This window comes from Arachis stenosperma, chromosome 7 (genome assembly GCF_014773155.1).
Source record: "Arachis stenosperma cultivar V10309 chromosome 7, arast.V10309.gnm1.PFL2, whole genome shotgun sequence".
In the NCBI taxonomy this organism is placed as follows: Eukaryota; Viridiplantae; Streptophyta; class Magnoliopsida; order Fabales; family Fabaceae; genus Arachis; species Arachis stenosperma.
The window spans coordinates 7332271-7357086 of NC_080383.1; the positions used below are offsets into that span (position 1 = coordinate 7332271).

Sequence of the window (24816 nt, forward strand, 5' to 3'; positions counted from 1 at the left end):
TTGATTCTTCCATGAGAAATTTGGGTGATTTCTCCATGAAGAATTATAGGTGTTTCCATAGGGTTCTCCTAGGTAATTCACCTCTTCCATTGAAGGATTCTCAGGATCATAAGCTTCTTCCTCAGATGAAGCTTCCTTAGTACTGCCAGGTGCATTTTGCATTCCAGATAGACTTTGAGAAATCAAATTGACTTGTTGAGTCAATATCTTGTTCTGAGCCAGTATGGCATTCAGAGTGTCAATCTCAAGAACTCCTTTCTTCTGACTAGTCCCATTGTTCACAGGATTCCTTTCAGAAGTGTACATGAATTGGTTATTTGCAACCATTTCAATTAGCTCTTGAGCCTCTGTAGGCGTCTTCTTCAGATGAAGAGATCCTCCAGCAGAGCTATCCAAAGACATCTTGGATAGTTCAGAGAGACCATCATAGAAAATACCTATGATGCTCCATTCAGAAAGCATGTCTGAGGGACATCTTCTGATTAATTGTTTGTATCTTTCCCAGGCTTCATAGAGGGATTCTCCATCCTTCTGTCTGAAGGTTTGGACTTCCACTCTAAGCTTACTCCATCTTTGTGGTGGAAAGAACTTTGCCAAGAAGGCATTGACTAGCTTTTCCCAAGAGTCCAGGCTTTCCTTAGGTTGAGAATCCAACCATATTCTAGCTCTGTCTCTTACAGCAAAAGGGAATAGCATCAGTCTATAGACCTCAGGGTCTACCCCATTAGTCTTGACTGTGTCACAGATTTGCAAGAACTCAGCTAAAAACTGATGAGGATCTTCCATTGGAAGTCCATGGAACTTGCAATTCTGTTGCATTAGAGAAACTAATTGAGGCTTTAGCTCAAAGTTGTTTGCTCCAATGGCAGGGATAGAGATGCTTCTCCCATAGAAATCAGGAGTAGGTGCAGTGAAGTCACCCAGCACCTTCCTTGCATTGCTGGCATTGTTGTTGTTTTCGGCTGCCATGTGTTCTTCTTCCTTGAAGAATTCGGTCAGGTCCTCTAAAGAGAGTTGTGCCTTGGCTTCTCTTAGCTTTCGCTTCAAGGTTCTCTCAGGTTCAGGGTCAGCTTCAACAAGAATGCCTTTGTCTCTGCTCCTGCTCATAAGAAAGAGAAGAGAACAAGAAAATGTGGAATCCTCTATGTCACAGTATAGAGATTCCTTGAAGTGTCAGAGGAGAAGAAAAATAGAAGAAAGAAGGTAGAAGAATTCGAACTTGATTAGATAAGGTTCGAATTGTGCATTTAGAAGGAGTAGTACTCCATAAATAGAAGGATGTGGGAGGAGGGGAAGAGAATTTTCGAAAATTTATTAAAAAGATGTCAAAAACATTTTGAAAAATTGATTGACAATTTTCGAAAATTCAAAGTGAATAAGAAATCAAGTGATTTTTGAAAAAGATTTTGAAATTAGAAATTAAAAAGATTTGATTGAAAACTATTTTGAAAAAGAGATGAGGTTAAGAAGATATGATTGGTTTTAAAAATATGTGATTGAAGAGATATGATTTGAAAACAATTTTAAAAGACATGTTTTGAAAACAATTTTAAAAGATTTGATTTTGAAAATTAGTGACTTGCCTAACAAGAAAAGATATGATTCAAACATAAAACCTTCCTTAACAGAAAAGGCAAAAAACGTTCAATCAAATCATTAATTGTTAGTAAGTATCTTTGAAAAAGGAAAGAAATTGATTTTGAAAACATTTGATTGAAAAGATATGATTTGAAAAAGATTTGATTTTGAAAAACTTTGAAAACTTGAAAAAAATTGATTTTGAAAACAAAATCTTCCCCCTAGCACCATCCTGGCGTTAAACGCCCAGAATGGTATACATTCTGGCGTTTAACGCCCAAAATGCACCCTTTTTGGGCGTTAAACGCCCAACCAGGCACCCTGGCTGGCGTTTAAACGCCAGTCTGTATTCTTCACTGGGCATTTTCGAATGCTCAGCTTTTTCTGTATAATTCCTCTGCAGTATGTTCTGAATCTTCAATTCTTTGTATCATTGACTTGAAAAGACACAAATTAAAAATATTTTTGGATTTTTAATAATCAAAATGCAACAAAAATCAATAACAATGCATGCAAGACACCAAACTTAGCAGTTTGTATACTACTGACACTATATGAGACACATAAACACTCAAGCCAAAAGAATTCAAAGATCAGAGTAAGAAATCATCAAAAATTACTTGAAGATCCTTAAGACACATGAATGAATGCATGCAATTGACACCAAACTTAAGATGAGACACTAGACTTAAGCAAGAAACATCAAATATTTTTTTGGTTTTTGAAAATTTTTTTTTTCAAAAATTAAGTGGAAAAAGATATCAAAATTCTTAATGAGAATTCCAGGAATCAGTGCAATGCTAGTCTAAGACTCCGGTCCAGGAATTAGACATGGCTTCACAGCCAGCCAAGCTTTCAAAGAAAGCTTCGGTCCAAAACACTAGACATGACCAAAGGTCAGCCAAGCCTTAGCAGATCACTGCTCCAAAAGCAAAATTGATGAAAATCAACCAGCTCTTGTGGTGATAAGTTGAAACCTCGGTCCAATCAGATTAGACATGGCTTCCCAGCCAGCGAGATTTCAACAAATCATCATGAAACTCTAGAATTCATCTTCAAGACTTTCGAAAAAAATAAATACCTAATCTAAGCAACAAGATGAACCGTCAGTTGTCCAAACTAGAACAATCCCTGGCATTGTTACCAAAAGCTTGCTCAAAACTTGAACAATCCCCGGCAACGGCGCCAAAAACTTGGTGCGCGAAATTGTGATCACTACAACTTCACACAACTAACCAGCAAGTGCACTGGGTCGTCCAAGTAATACCTTACGTGAGTAAGGGTCGATCCCACGGAGATTGTTAGTATTGAAGCAAGCTATGGTCATCTTGTAAATCTTAGTCAGGCAGACTCAAATGTATGATGGTGATGAACGAAAATAACATAAAAGATAAAGATAGAGATACTTATGTAATTCATTGGTAGGAACTTCAGATAAGCGCATGAAGATGCCTTCCCTTCCGTCTCTCTGCTTTCCTACTGCCTTCATCCAATCCTTCTTACTCCTTTCCATGGCAAGCTCGTGTAGGGTTTCACCGTTGTCAATGGCTACCTCCCATCCTCGCAGTGAAAGCTAATGCTCACGCATTCTGTCACAGTACGGCCAATCACCGGTTGGTTCCCGCTCCTACTGGAATAGAACCCATTGATTCTTTTGCGCTATCACTACGCCCAGCAGGTTACAAGTTTGAAGCACATCACAGTCATTCAGTCATTGAATCCTACTCAGAACACCACAGACAAGGTTAGACCTTCCGGATTCTCTTGAATGCCGCCATCAGTTCTCGCCTATACCACGAAGACTCTGATCTCACGGAATGGCTGGCTCGTTTGTCAGGCGAGCACTCGGTTGTCAGGCGATCAACCATGCATCATGCAATCAGGAATCCAAGAGATATTCACTAAGCCTCAGATGCGTGTAGAACAAGAGTGGTTGTCAGTCACTTTGTTCATGAGTGAGAATGGTGATGGGCGTCAATCATCACATTCATCATGTTGAAGAACAAGTGATATCTTGGACAAAGAACAAGCGGAATTGAATAGAAGAACAATAGTAATTGCATTAATACTCGAGGTACAGCAGAGCTCCACACCTTAATCTATGGTGTGTAGAAACTCCACCGTTGAAAATACATAAGAACAAGGTCTAGGCATGGCCGAATGGCCAGCCTCCCAATGATCTAAGATAGCATAAAACGAAGATAGCTACCAAAGGTCCTACTTATAGATAACTAGTAGCCTAGGGTGTACAGAAATGAGTAAATGACATAAAAATCCACTTCCGGGCCCACTTGGTGTGTGCTTGGGCTGAGCAATGAAGGAATTTCGTGTAGAGACATTTTATGGAGTTAAACGCCAGCTTTCATGCCAGTTTGGGCGTTTAACTCCAAATTTTATGCCAGTTCCGGCGTTTAACGCTGGAATTTCTGTAGGTGACTTTGAGCGCCGGTTTGGGCCATCAAATATTAGGCAAAGTATGGACTATTATATATTGCTGGAAAGCCCAGGATGTCTACTTTCCAACGCCGTTGAGAGCGCGCCAATTGGGCTTCTGTAGCTCCAGAAAATCCACTTCGAGTGCAGGGAGGTCAGAATCCAACAGCATCTACAGTCCTTTTTGGTCTCTGAATCAGATTTTTGCTCAGGTCCCTCAATTTCAGCCAGAAAATACCTGAAATCACAGAAAAACACACAAACTCATAGTAAAGTCCAGAATAGTGAATTTTAACTAAAAACTAATAAAAATATACTAAAAACTAAACTAAAACTATCAAAAACATACTAAAAACAATGCCAAAAAGCGTACAAATTATCCGCTCATCAATGGTGCACAGAGAGGACAAACTGGCGCTGAACGCCAGGAACAAGTATGAAACTGGCGTTCAACGCCAGAAACATGCATTACATGGGCGTTGAACGCCCAGAACGTGCACCAATGGGCGTTTAAACGCCAGAATGATGCACGAAGGCATTTTACATGCCTATTTGGTGCCGGGATGGAATTCCTTGACACCTCAGGATCTGTGGACCTCACAGGATCCCCATCTACCTCGCCCTCTATCTCTCCATTCATGGTCATCCCTTCTATTTTTCCATTCACCACTCACCCTTTCCCATAAACCCCACTCACCTTCAAAATTCAAACTTCTCCTACCCACCCAATCCCACCCATATAACCAATTCCATCTCCCCTCACTCTCCTCCATTTTCTTCTTCTTCTTCTACTTTTCTTTTCTTTCTTGCTCGAGGGCGAGCAATATTTTAAGTTTGGTGTGGCAAAAGCATAGCTTTTTTGCTTTTCCATTACCATTAATGGCACCTAAAGCCAGAGAAACCTCAAAGGGAAGACAAAAAGCTTCCACCTCTGAGTCATGGGAGATGGAAAGCCAAAAATATAAGCTGGAATAGCTCAGTTGGTTAGAACATGTGGCTGCAAATCAAGAGATCCCTGAGATACCTCAGGGGATAAGTTATCCTCCACACAAATATTGGAAGCAACTAAAGGGAAGAACACCAAAATTACTAGGAATCATTCAACAGAAGCAAGGAAGAAACATAGAGGAGCTCAAAGAGCACCATTGGACTTTCAAGAAGGCACCACCCTCACTCAGGTGGATTTATTCCTTGTTCCTTATTTCTTTCTGTTTTCGGTTTTTAATTATTGTGTTTATCTATGTTTTGTGTCTTTATTTCATGATCATTAGTATGTAGTAACTATGTCTTAAAGCTATGAATAAATTCCATTAATCCTTCACCTCTCTTAAAAGAAAAATGTTTTAATTCAAAAGAACAAGAAGTACATAAATTTCGAATTTATTATTGAATTTAATTTAATCATATTGATGTGGTGACAATGCTTTTTGTTTTCTGAATGAATGAATGAACAGTGCATATGTCTTTTGATCTTGTTGTTTATGAGTGTTAAAATTGTTGGTTCTTGAAAGAATGAGGAACAAAGAGAAATGTTATTGATGATCTGAAAAACACCATGAAATTGATTCTTGAAGCAAGAAAAAGCAGTGAAAAAAAAAATGGCGAAAATTTTAAAGCAAGGATCCAAGGCTTTGAGCATTAATGGATAGGAGGGCCCAAGGAAATTAAATCCAGGCCTAAGCGGCTAAATCAAGTTGTCCCTAACCATGTGCTTGTGTCATGAAGGTCCAAGTGAAAAGCTTGAGACTGAATGGTTAAAGTCGTGATTTTAAGCTAAAGAGTGTGCTTAAGAGCTCTGGACACCACTAATTGGGGACTTTAGCAAAGCTAAGTCACAATCTGAAAAGGTTCACCCAGTTATGTGTCTGTGGCATTTATGTATCCGGTGGTAATACTGGAAAACAAAGTGCTTAGGGCCACAGCCAAGACTCATAAGTAGCTGTGTTCAAGAATCAACATGCTTAACTAAGAAAGTCAATAACACTATCCCAAATTCTAAGTTCCCCCAGAGACGCCAATACCTCTAAACTACAAAGGAAAAAGTGAGATGCCAAAACTGTTCAGAAGCAAAAAGCTACAAGTCCCGCTCATGTAATTAAATTAATATTCATTGATATTTTGGACTTTATAGTATATTCTCTTCTTTTTATCCTATTTGATTTTTAGTTGCTTGGGGACAAGCAACAATTTAAGTTTGGTGTTGTGATGAGCGGATAATTTATACGCTTTTTGGCATTGTTTTTATATAGTTTTTAGTAAGTTTAAGCTACTTTTAGGGATGTTTTCATTAGTTTTTATGTTAAATTCACATTTCTGGACTTTACTATGAGTTTGTGTGTTTTTCTATGATTTCAGGTAAATTCTGACTGAAATTGAGGGATTTGAGCAAAACTCTGAAAAAGGCTGACAAAAGGACTGCTGATGCTGTTGGATTCTGACCTCCCTACACTCGAAATAGATTTTCTGGAGCTACAGAACTCCAAATGGCGCGCTCTCAACGGCGTTGGAAAGTAGACATCCAGGGCTTTCCAGCAATATATAATAGTTCATGCTTTATTCGAAGATTGACGACGTAACTTGGCGTTAAACGCCAAGTTCATGCTGCTGTCTGGAGTTAAACGCCAGAAAAACGTCATGATCCGGAGTTGAACGCCCAAAACACGTCATAACTCAAAGTTCAACGCCAAGAAATGCCTTAGCTCGTGGATTGATCAAGCTCAGCCCAAGCACACACCAAGTGGGCCCCGAAAGTGGATTTATGCATCAATTACTTACTCATGTAAACCCTAGTAGCTAGTCTAGTATATATAGGACATTTATCTATTGTATTAGACATCTTTTGACCACTTTAAACTCTTTATTCATTCGGGTCACTTGATCATGGAGAGGGCTGGCCATTCGGCCATGCCTGAACCTTATGCTTATGTATTTTCAACGGTGGAGTTTCTGCACACCATAGATTAAGGGTGTGGAGCTCTGCTGTACCTCAAGTATTAATGAAGTTCTATTTCTTTTATTCAAATCTCTCTTATTCTTATTCCAAGATATTCATTCGTACCCAAGAACATGATGAATGTGATGAGTTAGATAACCCTCATTATCATTCTCACTTATGAGCGCGCGTGATTGACAATCACTTCCGTTCTACATGCAACACAAGCTTGAATGTGTATCTCTTAGATTCCCCAACAGAATCTTCGTGGTATAAGCTAGATGGATGGCGGCATTTATGAGGATCCGGAAAGTCCAACCTTGTCTGTGGTGTTCCGAGTAGGATCCTGGGAATCCGGAAAGTCTCACCTTGTCTGTGGTATTCCGAGTAGGATTCCGGTAATGAATGACTGTGACGTGCTTCAAACTTGTAACCTGCTGGGCGTTAGTGACAGACGCAAAAGAGGGATTCTATTCCAGTAGGGGAGGAAACCAACCGGTGATTAGCCGTACTGTGACAGAGTGCGTGAGCATTAGTTTTCACTGCGAGGATGGGATGTAGCCATCAGCCATGGGTGATGCCTCCAGACTGGTTAGCTGTGCGAGTGACAGCCGCATAGGATATTTCCCCGAGAGGATTGAAAGTAGCCACAGCTGATGGTGAACCCCTATACAAAGCTTGCCATGGAAAGGAGTAAGAAGGATTGAGTAGAAGCAGTAGGAAGGCAGGCGTCCTTGAGCCATACAGCATCTTCATATACTTAACTGAAATTCCTATGCACCAATGAATCTACATAAGTACTCTATCCCTTTTATTATTCCTTATTTTATTATTAATTTTCGAAACCCATAAATCAATATTTAATCTGCCTAACTGAGATTTACAAGGTGACCATAGCTTGCTTCATACCAACAATCTCTGTGGATTCGACCCTTACTCACGTAAGGTTATTACTTGGACGACCCAGTACACTTGCTGGTTAGTTGAACGAAGTTGTGAATTCAAGTTAAGAAAATAAACAGTGCCCTAAGAGTATACATCCTTTATAAACAAAAGAACATAAGGATCACAATTTCGTCCACCAGCATGTCGTCGACGTATACTTCCATTAGGCTCCCAAGGTGAGAGGCAAACACCTTATTCATCAACCTCTGGTATGTGGCCCCTGCATTTTTCAATCCAAATGGCATGACCACGTAACAGAAGTTAGCTCTGGGCGTGATGAATGATGTCTTCTCCTGGTCTGGCTCATACATCGGGATTTGGTTATACCCCGAGTAGGCGTCCATGAACGACAAGTATTGATACCCCGAGCTGGAGTCTACTAGGGTATCAATGCTTGGCAGCGGATAAGGGTCCTTGGGACATGCCTTATTTAGGTCGGTATAGTCGACACACATTCTCCATTTGCCATTTTGTTTTTTGACTAGCACTACATTGGCTAGCCATGTTGGGTACTTGACTTCTCTGATGAAGCCGGCTTCTAGGAGCGCCTGTACTTGCTCTTCTACTACTAGGGCTCGTTCTGGGCCGAGCTTGCGTCTTCTTTGTTGTACAGGTCGGGATCCCGGGTAGACCGAGAGCTTATGGGACATGAGCTCGGGGTCTATCCCGGGCATGTCGGAGGCCTTCCAGGCAAAGAGGTCGGAGTTGTCTCTTAGGAGCTTAGTCAATCCTTGTTTTAGGGTTCCCCCTAGGTTGGCTCCTATGTGAGTATTTTTCCTTCCTCTTCGCCGACCTGTATCTCTTCGGTTTTTCCTCCCGGCTGTGGTCGCAGTTCTTCTCTAGCCCTTGCACCACCGAGCTCTATTGTGTGAACCTCTCTGCCTTTTTCTCTCAGGTTTAGGCTTTCATTGTAGCATTTCCTTGCCAACTTCTGATCTCCCCTTACCGTTGCTATCCCCGCTGAAGTCGGGAATTTCATACAAAGGTGGGGAGTGGATACCACTGCTCCGAGTCGATTAAGGGTGGCTCTGCCGATTAAAGCATTATATGCTGACCCCACATCGATGACTATGAAGTCTATACTCAGAGTCTTTGATTTTTCCCCTTTTCCAAAAGTGGTGTAGAGGGGAAAAAATCCCAGTGGTTTTATTGGTGTGTCACCTAATCCGTACAAGGTGTCGGGGTAAGCTCTTAATTCTTTTTCATCCAACCCTAGTTTGTCAAAAGCGGGCTTAAAAAGGATGTCCGCTGAACTTCCTTGGTCTACTAGGGTTCTATGGAGATGGGCATTTGCTAGGATCATAGTTATTACCACTGGATCATCGTGTCCAGGGATTATTCCTTGTCCATCCTCTTTTGTGAATGAAATGGTAGGGAGGTCGGATGATTCTCCTCCGACCTGGTAGACTCTCTTGAGATGCCTTTTGCGAGAGGATTTGGTGAGTCCCCCTCCTGCGAACCCCCCTGAGATCATATGGATATGTCTCTCCAGAGTCTGCGGTAGTGGGTCTCTTCTATCCATATCATCTCGCTTTCTCTTCCCATGATTGTCCGACCTTTCTATGAGATATCTGTCAAGCCGACCTTCTCTAGCCAGCTTTTCTATCACATTTTTAAGGTCGTAGCAGTCGTTTGTGGAGTGACCATATATTTTATGGTACTCACAGTAGTCGCTGCGGCTCCCCCCTTTTTTATTCTTAATGGGTCTGGGGGGTGGCAGCTTTTCAGTATTGCAAATCTCTCTGTATACATCCACTATAGAAACTTTTAGAGGAGTATAAGAGTGATACTTCCTTGGTCTATCGAGACCAAGTTCTTCCTTCTTCTTAGTTTCCCTCTCCCTCTTTTTTGTTGAGGGAGGGTGCCCAGGTCGCCAACTCAGGTCTCTTAGCTTAGCATTTTCCTCCATGTTGATGTACTTTTCAGCTCTTTCCTGCACATCACTTAAGGAGATGGGGTGTCTTTTGGATATGGACTGTGAGAAGGGACCTTCTCTAAGCCCATTGACTAACCCCATTATTACTGCCTCGGTGGGCAGGTCTTGAATCTCCAAACATGCTTTGTTGAACCTTTCCATATAGGCTCGTAGGGATTCTCCGACCTCCTGTTTTATTCCCAGGAGGCTTGGCGCATGTTTCACCTTGTCTTTCTGGATAGAGAACCTCATCAAAAACTTCCTCGAGAGGTCTTCAAAACTGGTGACCGACCTTGGAGGGAGGCTGTCGAACCACTTCATCGCTGCTTTCGATAGGGTGGTCGGGAAAGCTTTGCATCGCGTAGCGTCGGAAGCATCAACTAGGTACATCCGAATTTTGAAATTGCTTAAGTGATGCTTTGGATCCGTGGTTCCGTCATAGAGATCCATATCGGGGCTTTTGAAGTTCCTTGGAACTTTCGCCCTCATTATGTCCTCACTAAAAGGATCCTCTCCTCCCAGGGGCGGTTCTTCTCGTTCGTCACGGGAGTTCCGACCTTTGAGGGAGGATTCTAACTGCAAGAGTTTTCTTTCTAACTCTTTTCGTCGTTCCATCTCCTCTTTGAGGTTCTTTTCGGTCTCCCTTTGTCGCTCCCGTTCCTGTTCTAACTGTTCCAGGCGGCTTTGGTGGACGTGGACTAATCCCATGAGTTCAGTTGCATGGGATGGTCCATCTTTCTCCGATTCACGCCCTTCTGAAGAATTCACCTTCGGATTTTTACTTCGGAGGTACCTTCTCTGTGTTGATCGTTGATTCCCTGGTGAAGGGTCAAGTCTGCATCATTGTTTCCAGTATCCAGATTCTCTTGCTCAGAATCTGATTCCACATGACCCTCTTCGGGGGATCTGTCCGCCATCACTGGTTGATCTCTCGGGTCCCCGGCAACGGCGCCAATGTTACGATGGGTAACCGGAGATTAATGGGCTGGATGGCGTTGGCTGGCCCAAACGTATGAAAGAGGAGGCTTTCAAGTGGATCTGCAACTCGGGGACCTCCGTCCGACTTGTGCGTGTGAAAGAATGGGGGGTGGTACCTGCAAAGACACTCCAATGCCTAAGTCAGCAAGGGTGTGAGCAGGTCTAGAGAGTATTGGGACTTAGAGATACCTGAGAAGTGTCAGTGTATTTATAGTGGTGAACCAATAACCACCGTTGGAGTAGTGCCACTTTTTTAGGGTGTTAACCGTCCCTTTATCTTAGGGAGGTTAAGATATGGCTTTTGGAAGTGGTTAGAGAGATTCTAGGGGCATTTACTCATTTGAATGAGTGCTTATCTGCCAGCTAACCCTCGTACCCGACTTCTTTAGAGCAAGTCGTGGTGAGTACCGACTTCATAAGACGAAGATTGGTATTGGGTGAGGTCCAACCCTTTGAATTAGGCCTTTCGCTCGATCTTGGGCCTTTATTATTGGGCCAGGGTATGAACAGTGCCCCTACTCGAGCCCAATTTCTCTTCAAGATTTGGGTTCGAGTATACTACTCGGGGTCGTAGCCGACTTGTTGGAGGACCGACGTGATGTTTTGAAACCGACGTGACTTTTCGTGACCTTTTGGTTCTGACAGTTACGTCTAATCAAGCGTCGCGTCCGTTAGGGATGTGCGTAGGGATTGATGGTCTTGGTAACGGTGCATTCTTATTAATGACTGCCCCGCTTTTACCATTATGCCCCTAGCATGTTTATAAATACTTTCCCTCTCTTTCGTTGTTTCGTTTCTGCGATTTTTCAAATTTCTTCTTTATTTGTTTCGTGCTGCATTCTTGACCTACTAGATTGGAGGATACCGTGCAAAACCCAAAAAAAAAAAAAAAAACTAAATCCTGGTAGTTTTGAGATTCAAGACAGCCATCAATTTGATCTGATATTCTAAATGTATTATTGTCGTCACCAAAATTAAGTTTTGGATATTATAGTAGTGTCTTGATTCTATTCTGATAATGACTCAACAAATAAAATGATAAACTAATACTCTCTTATCACACTAGATAATTTGGTAAAATGACATTGTTTATTTTTTGCGCTCAATCAAAATATGTATACAAATCGTTTTGCATGCTCAGAACTATCAAAACATGTCGTTTATACTTTGATTAGTTTCTATAAAAACAATCATACATAATGTCATATACTCATATATAATTTTATTGTGTTTTCAACCAAAGTGTCACTCAATCCTATTAAAAATCTAAAATTATACATATAATATCAATTGAGAATTAGTTCTATTCGCAACCCAATTTCATTTCATTTTTTTTTTTTACCAAAATGCGATAAAGGTGTAAACTAATATCTCTCTTAAAAATTTGTAAATTATTTAAATTGATTTAAATATCAAAATATATTAAATAAAAACATATATATAAAAATTTGTTAATCATAATATAAGTTGACAATATATGATGCATTTTATTAAAAATTTGCACATAACACATAAGCAAACTTCAAAGATCCATTATTTTATGCGAGTCAAGTTGGTCCTACATATGTTGTTCGTTTTATGTGCATAGATTTGTAGTATTATAATGAAGTAGTTAAAATTTTAAGTTAACTAAAATCTATTTTTTTTTATTTAGAATCTGAATACATTTGTATTAAATCTGGTGATCGATTTTATGATTTAAATTATATTATTATTTTATATTTCACTTATTTAATTTATTCTTTTAATTTTATAAAGAATCTCAATTTTCATTTATATTTGTCAAGAATAGGACACCAAATTGTTTTTGTATTGATCATATAAAATAAATGTTTAATTACTCTGTTGGTCCTATAGTTTCGCGAAATTTTTAATTAAGTCTCTATACTTTTTTTCCTTTTAATTGGGTCCCTGCACTAATTTTTTTTTTCAATTAGGTCCCTACCGTGACTAAACAGTTAGATTTAACGGAATATTTCGTTCCTAAATTAAAGATTCTCTAACTTTTTCCTAAATCTCTAATTCTCTTTCACACTTATTTTTTGAAGGAAAAGTATAGATAACCAATAACATTTTTGAACAATATGTGAACAATGTGAATTAATAGGGTTAAAAGAGTAAATTTAAATTAGTAGCACTAAATTAGAATGTAGTATATCTTTATTTGATTGGTGGTTGTTCATGTTGTTCAAAATAATCATTCTTTACCTAGCACTCCCCTTTTCTGAAATACCAAAATAACCCTCCCACACTTAGAATAAAAAACCTAACTAGTCCTCAGTTGCTCTATGGAGATCGCATTCACTATCATCTCCTGCGTCGGTCCATCGTCTTCATCCATCTGTGGCGTCGTCTGCAGCGGACGCTTGGTCGTCGGCCGTCCGTCGCCTCCTTCTCTGTACGTTGGTTTCTTCTGCGTTATTCTGTTCGGAGGTCTTCTGCGCTATTTTCCCATCTAAGCCGTCGCCGTTCCTCCCGGTGCTTTGCCTCGCATGACGTCGCTGCACCGCACCGAACCAAGCCTCGCCGTGCCTGACCTCCCGTCTGGCCTCTCGTCCCCGCGCCGCGCCTCTCCTCGATATCCCTGTACTCGATCTGTCATAAAACAGGTAACATATAACATTTAATTTTTTTTCCAGCTTTTAAAACTTGGTGTAACATGTTCATGCTTATTTTAATTTTCAAAAAATATGGCATTGGTTGAGTACCTAATTTTTGAATTTATTTCTGAATTGTTTTGATATAGTAATTTAGGATTTACAATATGAATATTTATGTACAGAAATTTTGTTAATTGGTGAATTGACATATAAATTAATTTTTTGCTGATGATGAATTTTGTTTATTGTTGATTGTTGATTGTTGTTTGTTGTTGCTAAGATGATGCTGCTTTATTAGGACTCTGTAATTTTTATCTGTAATTAATTGATTATGTTAGAAATAAGGAAAGAGGTGAGATTGGAGATAAGGTGTTTGATTAAATGCTTTTGAGAGAGTTGAATTAATTATGAGTTCTGATTATGTATTTTATCTATAATTAATTGATTATGAGTTTAATTGATCATTGTCATAAAGGCATACAGGACTCTCAGAGATCGTGGTTCCTATCCTGCTGCTCAGGTCATGAGAGATTTCCAAGGCAAATTTGCGTTTATTCCGTTTGACAGTGGTTCTAAAATTGCGTTTATTGCTACAGTGAGTAATCCTTGGTCTATTTATTTTGCTCTCATATTTATTTGCCGGTAATTTGCTTCTATATGACTATACTCTGGGGTACAATGCATCTTCCTGCTCTTTCTCAGGATGCTGATGGGTGTGTTCCCTTCTTTTGGGGAGTTGATGCTGATGGAAATCTTGTTCTTGCAGATGAGAAAGAGGTTGTAACTAAGAGCTGTGGGACATCTTCTGCACAATTTTTTAAAGGTAATATTAAAATGATTTTATGTAAAAAATTGGTGACTGTTTTATGCCTGCTGTGCTGAGCATTTTTTGTGAGAATTCACGTTTTAAAGATATGCTCGCGAAAAGTGAATTAAGGGGAAGAAGAGAAATTATTTATCCTCCTAATGGTTCCTTTTAAGCATCTTAACTAAATGAAAGAAGAACCTATTGGCTTTTAAAGTTTTCAGAACATTGAAATTATATACTTCTTATTTCATTTAGCATTTAGAAGGATGTTTAGGAATTCTAGAATGCTATATCAATATCCTTACTCGGGGGAGAAAGGAATTAAGAGTTGGTAACCCAGGATTGGAAAATGTAGGTACATAGATATTTTCTTTTTTCTCACCCATCTTTGTTTTTTATGGTTTACTTTGCAATATCTTTCCCATTTCAAGGGTCTCTTATTATTCCAAATTATACATCATGCGGCAAAAAATAACTTATATTGCTGCTTGTTTAGGATTCTTCTTTACAACATCTGGAGGTTTGAGCAATTTTGAGCATCCAATTAATGAGCTGAAATCTATCCCAAGAGTTGATAGTTCTGGTCAGGTGTGTGGCGCAACTTTCAAAGTGGATGAGGCTAAGAAGGAATCAACTGGCATGTCAAGGGTTGGAAGTGCTGCTAACTGGTCGAATAATATCTAAATATGAATTCTGTTTGAACTAAGGCTTTTATTATATGCTAGACTCGGTTGAATTTTCATGTTCTAGTACTAAAAAATATGTTGATGTCAGAGCTAGATCATATAATTGTCAAGCCTTGGAGATGGCCTTGGAGCTACATTCTCTTTCTTTTATATTGAGCCAAATGTAATATTACATTATCATAATAAATAATTGAAGGATGGAACTGAATTTTATATATATTTATTATTATATTTCTATTTTATTTTATCCATTCTTTTTTTTTATGTTCTTAAGATAAAGTATTTTAAAAATAAAAAAAGATATTTTTGATACAATTTATATATAAATAAGCAAAAGAATGATAGTGACAAAATAAAAGAAATTATAGGAATATCTTTCATGTTGTAGAATCAATGAATAAGGATTATAAATAGAGCAATGCTAGGGGCCAGCAATTTTTGTGATTGTTAGCCATCAACTAGCCATCAATGATAATTTGATGGTGTAAAATTGATGTGAAATTTCATCCAATGGCTCACCTTCTTCTGCTGGTTACATGCTGGCCAAAATTCAATAAAACTGCTGGCCCCCTAGACTTTTTCTTATAAAAATATCTTTTATTGAATATTTATAGTTTTACCGGATTTTCAATTAGGTCCTTATATTTTTTTTTTTCAATTTGGTCTATAAGGGTATACAAGTAATTTCACAATTTACTAACATTTTTTAACGTTTAACGTTAAGAGGGACTAAATTAAAAAAAAATGTATAGAAACCCAATTAAAAGAAAAAAAAGTATAGGGACCTAATTAAAAATTTTGCGAAACTATAGGACCAGCAGAGTAATTAAACCTAAAATAAATTTATGCTGTGGTTGCTTTTTGTAAATCGAAAATAGCATTTTAAATCTAACCCATTTGACAAATTCAAAATTTATAGAATGATCCTATGTTATACATTCAGTTAAGTTTAGCTTCGATTTTTTTTTTAATTTAAAAATTTTGATATGATTTTAATAGATGATGACTCAGGTAGAATTTATTTATTAATAAAAATAGCATATTTTATTCAAAAAACAGAGTAGTTCACATCATTACAGAAAAAAAAAATAGTAGAAAAACACAAGAAGCTAACACAGTCTCATATAATTTGCATGGCCTCTGATCTGCTGTGCATGTTTTGTTAAGTATAGCCACAAATCAGTCTGGCAAGCCACAAGGGTTTCGCTGTCTTTATAAACAACCTTCCAAGGAACATCCCAAACACCACTCCACATGCATATCCCACTGCTACTGACTTCCACCCAAATAATGATTCTTTTGCCTCAGCAAATACTGAAGGTGGTTGTTCTTCATCATTGCCGCATGACTTTGACAAAGGGAATCCACATAGCATTGGATTTCCTCTGTAGGAATCATTTTGGAATGTATTGAACTGTTTTCCTGTTGGTATCACTCCCTCCAACTGGTTTTCGGAAAGGTTCAAGACAGACAGAAAATTCAAATTTGTCAAAGACATAGGTATTTCACCTTTCAGTTGGTTCCATGAGAGGTCTAACCATTCTAAACTTGTCAAATTACCCAAAGTTTGTGGAATGTTACCACTGATTTTATTGTGAGAAAGATTAAGCCCTTTGAGAGAACTTAATTCTCCAATGACATGTGGAATTTCTCCTTCAAACATGTTATTTGACAAGTCTATGGTTGTGAAAATAGTTAATATCCTTGACATTTCTATCACTTCACCTTTCATAATGATCACAACAGAGTCATTATATAAGTCGAAGTCGTTACCACTAGTAATCATATACTCTGGGGTACTATCATTCAGAGTCATCATTCCTTGAAACTCTTGAAAGCATTGCATTGGCAAAGGGCCACTAAACTTGTTATTAGACACATCAAAAATTCTCAACTTTGGAAATGGGTGCTTCTTACTCAAACAAGTGATGGTACCATAAAATTTGTTGTTTCGTAAACTGAGTACCTGTAGTTCCTGAAGAGCTTCTAGCCTACTGGGAAATACATCTTCTATGTTATTGTCACTCAGGTCTAGAACTTGCAGTTTTGTGCAATTTGCCAAAGACTGTGGTACTGGTCCTTCTAAATGGTTGCCACTCAACTTAATAGTCTCAAAAGCATTACTCTTGGAGAAGTTTTCAGGTATGCTTCGATAAAAGTTGTTGATTTGAAAATCCAAAACCTGAAGCCAAGGAAAGGATCCCAAACATTGTGGAATCTTGCCAGTCAAATTGTTGTGAGACAGGATTAGCATATTGAGGGAGCTTGCATTGCATATTGTTGAAGAAATGCCTCCTGTGAACTTGTTGTTTGAAACTGAAAAGTAACTGATGCCATATGGTAGAATTGGAAGATCTCCTTGCAGCTGGTTGAAACTAAGGTCAATAAAGTCCATGCTCATCCATGTGTGCAAGAGATTATCACTAAACCAATTGGGAATCTTTCCATGGATTTTATTGTTAGAAAGGTCTAACCATCTTAGATTTTGTACTCTAGGTAGGAATGAAGGAAAAACAGTAACACTACAAGAGGAGAAAGTTAAATATTCAAGTTGCGGTAAGACATAGTCCACCCTACTATTACTATCAACAGAGAGAAATTTATTGTTAGAAAGATCAAGAGAATTTAAATTTTCCAACTTTGAAAAATAAGAAAAGTCCAAAAGACCACTCAAGTAATTAGATGACACATCCAAACGAGCGAGGTTTTTTTGAAATTCAAAGATCGAATTTGGAAAATCACCTTGAAATTTGTTATTAGAGAGAACTAAATTTTCCAATGAATAAGTGGAGAATTTGCTAATTGGCCCTGTGAGCTGGTTCATGCTAAGATCTAGATCTCTCAATGAAGACAAAGAATAGCACCAGTCTGGAATTGTCCCATTTATAGAGTTATTATCCAAATCTAGTGTTTCTAATTTTGGAAGTGTGGCATTTTTGCTTGGAATTGGGCCGATTAATTGATTAGAAGATAGACTTAAGTAAGAAAGTTGAGTTAGATCAAATAACGATGATGGCAGTTGGTCTCCTAGACTGTTAGAAGAAAGATCCAAGGTATGTAATTTAGTGAAGTTGTCGAACACATCTGGGATGTGACCACTGAACGCATTACGACTAAGAGCTAAGAAGGTGAGATGTTTGAGGTTTGAAAGCAAAGATGGAATCTCACCATGAAGTCTATTTCCTGAAAGGTCCAATTCTGTTAATTGAGTGAGGTTCCACAAAGACACAGGAATTAATCCATCAAATTGGCAATTCCGTAGCCTTAGTTGGTTAAGAGACTTCAAATGGGAAATGGAATCAGGTATTTCTCCTGAGAAAGCTGTGTAAGAGAGTTCCAAGATCCTTAGAGGACTGCTCCAGTTAGACTTTGGAAGTTCACCTTTCATCTCTACATTGTCATTCAAACTTAGTTCTTCAAGATTAGTTAAACCAAGTATACGAGTTGGAAATTTTCCATGCAATTGAGCGAAAGGAAGATGCAGGAACAACAAAGAGGATGACAAATTCATCAACAAAGACAATGAAGTTTCTCTGACAGAAGACATGTCTACCGCATCTAGAAGTAGCTCATTCAAGTTAGTGGTGTTACCAATGAGTCTGCTCCATGTGGATTCATCAAGTCTCAGTTCATTATCCGAGAGATCAAGTGAGAGTAATTTAGACAAGTGTGAGATTGTGGACGGAATATGACTGCTAAATGATGAGTGTGATAGATTGAGATGGGTGAGACTCACAAGATTACCAATTCCAGGATATATTAGAGACTCGGAGAAGTCATTGAAAGCAAGGTTGAGTTGTTGAAGATGCGTCAGATGGAACAGTGTGCTGTTGGGATAAAACTCGCCTTCAAGCATGCCGCAACTGAGGTCAAGCCCAATCACGTGGCCCGATGTGGTGTTGCACGTGACACCATCCCACTCGCAACAATCAGTACCGTTTTTCCATGATGCTGTCTTGGAATAAGAGGAGCACGCCCAATCATTGTACGATGAAAGGTCGATGGAAAATGAGTTCTTGAATTGGAGCAGGTTTGAGTTGTCATGGTGGTTGCATAGTGGCAACACCAATGAACAAGTGGAAGATGGAGTATCAAGAAGAAGAAGAAGCAGCAACAAAAAAGTATAACATCTCATCATCATGTCACAATGTTTAGATTTATTTTTTATGTATATGATGTGGTGCATGGCAACTCATGAATGCAAATTTATATAGGTCATCCCGTGCGTGGAATATGCTCCAAACTTTTTTCCACAACCTCATTGCATACTTGCATTATTGCATCTATTAAAAGTTTACACACATTCTAACATTATATTACAAACTCAGCTCTCTATTTATAATCAAACTATAATCAAGTTAGAAATCCATGTGAAAGAGAATTTTATACCATGAACAACAAAACTAGAATCAACAATTCTGTTTCCTCACACAAAATATAGTTTAAATTTAATCCAATTTTCTTTGTTTATTTTTTCGATAACTTATATAGTATGTGGAATTCAATATTCGGTGGGTTGGAGACTTGAGTTTTCATTTTCTAATGAAGTGACTAAGTTAAATTAGAAAAGAAAACTACGGTTCTAATGAAAAAAATTCAATTGTATATTTATATTACAATGTTTGAATTTACCTCCAAACCTATTGAAAAAAAGTAATAAAATAAAGGAGGCCACTCAGATAAAGTCGCCTAAAACGTCTTTTTTTTAAAATGTTTTTATGTGTTTTAATTGGTTTTTGTATAATTTATTCGGTGTTTTTCATCACATATTATTAAATTCCTCAAAAGATTTTCTTTCCAAAAACAATAAAAAACATTTAATTTAGACTAAAACAAAAAAGTAATAGATTAACTATTAGATTTTTTTTAAAAGATTATTTACATAAAAAAATATATCACATTCATCAAAATATATATATATATATAACAAGCTCTTAAAATTTTTATAAATAAAAAAATAATTAATTTTTATTCGTATAATATATAAAACAATTATTATATTATTATTATATTATAGATTAAAATTTACTAATTTAAATTTTGTTTTTATTTTTAATATAAGCATTAGAAATAAATAAATTTTTTATAACAAGATATAAGGTAACAAAATATATATAATATTAATTAGTTTTTAAAAAATTCTAAAAAGATTATTTTTTCTAATAAAGTGTTATTAAAAAATTAACATTATAAAAATTAATTTCAACCAATATGATATAATAGGTTATTAAATATATTTAATACAAAACACATTGAATATAATTTTTTATTGAGTTTAAATTTTAAATAATTTTTAATTGAATTTCGAATATTTTTATTTTAAAGAGTTAGAATATTTTAACATCATTTTTTTCGTATCTTTTTAATTGAGTCTTTGATTTTTTAAATTATAAACTTTATTTATAATTAAGAGTAACGTTTTAACACCACCAATTAGTCACACATATAAAAATACAAGAACAATTCTATTGTCATAATTATAGTATAACTTTATAAACAATACAATACAATGAAACTATATATAAGTAATATAACTAAATTTTATCTACATCTATAGTCACATTTCATAAATAATATAATTAAATTATATTTATGTTTATAATTAAAATATGAATAAAAATTCAAAAACTTATCAGGATAGTTAATTTTTTTCGTTCATAATTTTTTTTATTATTTTTGTTGTGAGAAGTTTAATTATTTTAATAATTAATTATTTTTTAAGAAAGATAATTGAATAACATAAAAAAATCATTGGTTCGGTTCTAATAACTATGTTTCAATCTAATTTCAAAAATTTCGATTTACTCAATTTAGTCTCCCAACTTAATAGTTATGACTCACATTGGTTCCTAATCTTATTTTTGTCACTGTCTCACAAAATCGTTAACGACATGCTGAGATGGACTAATGACTGTTACATTATACATTCTAGCAACTGCTTGATGTAACAATTGAAATTTTTTTTACCTTATTTTTTTTCAACTAAACACTTAAAACCCTAATATAAGTCATGGATACCTAAGTTAAAAAATCAAACTAAGTAAATTGAAACTTTAAAAATCATATTAAAACTCGAATATAACTTCAAAACAGAACTTTAACTTATGTAGTGATTAATTTAAATGAGAATCAAATAAATCAAAATTCAACATAATTTTTATCAATGTTTTCAAATTCGAAATTTCTATACCAAAATTAACTAGGATTTTTCTTTAAATTAAAAATTTAATGAAATAGTGACTTTAATTATCTTAACTAATGTCCTAATTAATTACTTTTATGTCTTAAAAAAACTGTATATGAGAAAAAAATAATTAATTTGTCTACTTTAATAAATAGTTATTTTACTAAAATGAGAGAAACTATTTTTTAGAATTTTTTAAGAACTAATTAATATTATATATATTTTGTTACACTACATTTAGTTATAAAAATTTTATTTATTTCTAATGCTTATATTAAAAAAAATTAAATTAGTGAATCTTAATATATAATATAATAATAATATAGTAATTATTTTATATATTGTACGAATATAAATTAATTATTTTTTTATTTATAAAAATTTTAAGAGCTTGTTATATATATGTGTGTGTGTGTGTGATATTTTTTTATGTAAATAATCTTTTAAAAAAATTTAATAGTTAATTTATTACTTTTTTTGTTTTAATCCAAATTAAATATTTTTTATTGTTTCTGAGAATAAAATCTTTTGCGAAATTTAATAATATGTGATAAAATACCAAATAAATTATACAGAAACTAATTAAAATATAATATAAAAATATCTTTAAGAAAAATATTTTAAACGTCTTTATTTGAGTAGCCTCCTAAAATAAAAGGGAGTGAATAGAATTGAAATGCATATTTTTGAATTTGTTGTGTAACCATAAATAAAAGAATGTGCAGAAGAAAGAATGTGATGGTTATGAAAGAAAAAGAAAACAATAGAACAAAAGATTCAATAAAAATAGTGAGAAAATGATTAGTATATATCTATAAAAATACGGTGATTGATTTTAATAATTAATTTTACTATATATTTAGCATTTTATATAAGCATGTACTGTGATTTGTGGAAGCAGGCAGAAAGTGGATTTCTACAAAGCAGATTGCAATAAGTTGACCAAGACTTTTATAAGTGGATTTCTGCCTGCTTTATCACGACGACGACCTGAAAAGGTAGGGTTTTGATTGAGCGTATAAAATATATATTAAAATATAAAATATACATTAAAATAAATTAAATATTAATATATATTTATACATAAATATATAATAATTAATTTAATAATTATTTTTTTATATACATATAATATTTTTGTTATAAACTTAATATTTACATTTATCATACCACAATATTAAAATCTTATTCTTAAAATTGATATGATTATATTTAAATGAGATTTTAATTAAAAAGCGAAATATTTTTCAGTTAATGTTAATTAAATTTTTAAATTATTTTTTATTATAAATTTTAAATTTTAAATTTTAAACATTATATTTTAAACTTTTAAATTCTAAAAATTCTAATCCTAAAAAAATACGACCATACGTAATTTTATAATAAAAAATAACTATTTAATAATAACTAATTAAAAATTAATTTTTTATATTTATTCTTTGAAGTAACTACATGGCGAATAAACCATCAGAAATACCTTGAATTATCTAATATGCTTATAAAAATATTTTCGATTTATGTTAACAACAAAAATATTTTTAAAATATTTTAAAATATGATAAAAATATTCGCACATACAAAATTTGTCTCCGTTAATAGATACAACTTAGGTGATAATGATAATGCTTATGCGAATTCTGATACTTATGTTACGTTTTAAAATAATATTTTAAAAGTATTTTTGTCTTTTAACATAAATTGAAGACAATTTTAATCCGCGATTAGATAATTTTCTAAAAAGTTCAATCTTTTTTATCGTCATCGTATATATGAGGATGTTGTAAATTTAAAAACATATCATTGTCATTCTACATTATTTTTGGGGATATATATGATTCTTACACGCTAGCTATCTATAATTGAGCTGAAACTTGTCATACTTAAATACTTGTAGAGTAAGAACAATATCCAGATTAGGGGGTTCGTGTTTAGTGGCATAAGTATTATTAAAAATTGAAATCTATTTTAAGACTATATGCCATCATATTATTCATATGCAATTAAACAAATGATGAACTATTTTCATGGAAATTAAATAATTTATTTGTTTCCAAATGAAGAAATTAAAAGTCATCAAACTTGAGTGATACGGAGAGTTGAAGTCCAAGTCTTCCGCAATCAACATGGAAAAAAAAAGACATGAATTTGGTTTCATGATTTTTTTTTAACATAATCAATGAAGGAATTATTCGTTTGGTGACAAAAAAAAAAAAAGTTGGCTACAAAACAGCTATAACTTGTCTTATTTAATATTTATTTATTATTATAACAATTAATAAATATTAAATAAAATAAATTTTGACTATTTTTTTTATTTCTTTAATATTACCATTTTTTTAAAAAGTTCGTAAGTGGTGATAAATAAGCTCTCAACACAATATAATTTATGATTGCTTAATAATCTATTATATCTTCTAAAAAAAGATGGCTGACACTTTTGTAATTTAGCAAAATAAAAAATTAACACATATGGTACTAAAAATATTGTCATTACATAATAATAATAATAATAATAATAATAATAATAATAATAATAATAATAATAATAATAATAATAATAATAATAATAATAATAATAATACACCAAGGAAAAAATTGAATATTAAAGGCTGAATATATATTGTCCAGATTATTTACTAGAGATGTTTAGTATAACACAGAGTATTATGCATAAGGATAAATTTTGATGGCAAAAATCTAAGTTTAATTGTTATGTTATTTTAGAGGATTATATTTTATATTAATATTTTTAATATAAAAAATTATAGTAATAATTTTTTAGATGTTAATGAATTATTTTAAAATTGCAATAAACTAAAATTTTTAGATACTAATAGAAATGATATGATAAAGTGGTGAAATTATAATTTTTCATAATATATAGAAAAGTGTATAATATTTTTTTAAGTATTATAAAACTTCTTACAAAGAGATTACACATATGAGAGATCTTATTACTTTTTTCTTTAAGTTTCACTTACTAATTCTATACAAAACATGACATACATTAGTAAATGCCTTAACCTCTTATATATAGTATTTTTGTGGAGGTGTATTTGGTTTACAAATTGATTAAGCTGTGCACAAAAATCTTCTTTCACATTCATCTTTATCAAGTTGTATGACAAGTTGATAAATATCAACTTATGTAACAATTCATTCTTTGACTAAGTCAAAGATTGCAACTAAGCTAACTTATCTTCAAGTTGTAAAATTTGACTAGAATTTTGACTATGCAAGTTGGACAACTTGTAAGTAGTTTCATGAGTCTTCTAATAACTTGATAAGAACCATTTACATCTTACTTGATTCTAGACCAAGTTTAAGTTATATAATGTTCTTTAACTTTCTTGAAACTTCATCATGCTCGACTTGTATCACTTATAACTTAGCCATTTTTGTTGGCTTCAAACCAAAAGAAAAATTTTACTTCTTCTTTTCAAAATCTCCCACTCAAAATTATTATTTTGGTGTATTCAAGCTGCTTATATTTTCAATAGGCCAAGAGAAGATCTGCACCAATCAAATTTATCTGTATTGATTGATTTTGTCATGATATCTGCAAGATTGTCGTTGGTGTGGATTTTCTGCATATCTACTTTTTCTTTTTCCACTACTTCACGAACAAAATGATATTGAACGCCTATATGCTTTGTTCTTGAATGAAAGGCTGGATTCCTTGCGATGTGCAAGGCACTCTGACTGTCACAAAATATTGGAATCATATCCTGTTGTGCTCGAGTTCCTCCATTAACCT

At 34.7% G+C, this 24816-nt stretch overlaps 2 protein-coding genes and 1 non-coding gene across 3 annotated transcripts; 2 read left to right on the forward strand and 1 right to left on the reverse strand.

The window, feature by feature from the left end:
- The first annotated feature begins 456 nt into the window (after nt 1–456).
- On the forward strand, nt 457–564 carry LOC130942732 (small nucleolar RNA R71). Its single transcript, XR_009071291.1, has one exon. It is a non-coding gene; the product is annotated as a small nucleolar RNA R71 (small nucleolar RNA).
- A 12709-nt stretch (nt 565–13273) lies between these two features.
- LOC130939318 (uncharacterized) lies at nt 13274–14873 on the forward strand. Its single transcript, XM_057867430.1, has 4 exons — nt 13274–13390; nt 13842–13976; nt 14084–14204; nt 14686–14873. Exons 1-4 carry the CDS (start codon nt 13274–13276, stop codon nt 14871–14873), a joined length of 561 nt encoding a protein of 186 aa, XP_057723413.1.
- Nucleotides 14874–15947: 1074 nt separating this feature from the next.
- Nucleotides 15948–19016, reverse strand: LOC130939319 (receptor-like protein 33). The gene has a single exon (XM_057867431.1). The coding sequence runs from the start codon at nt 19014–19016 to the stop codon at nt 16038–16040; it is 2979 nt and encodes a 992-aa protein (XP_057723414.1). The 3' UTR covers nt 15948–16037.
- Nucleotides 19017–24816: the final 5800 nt, after the last annotated feature.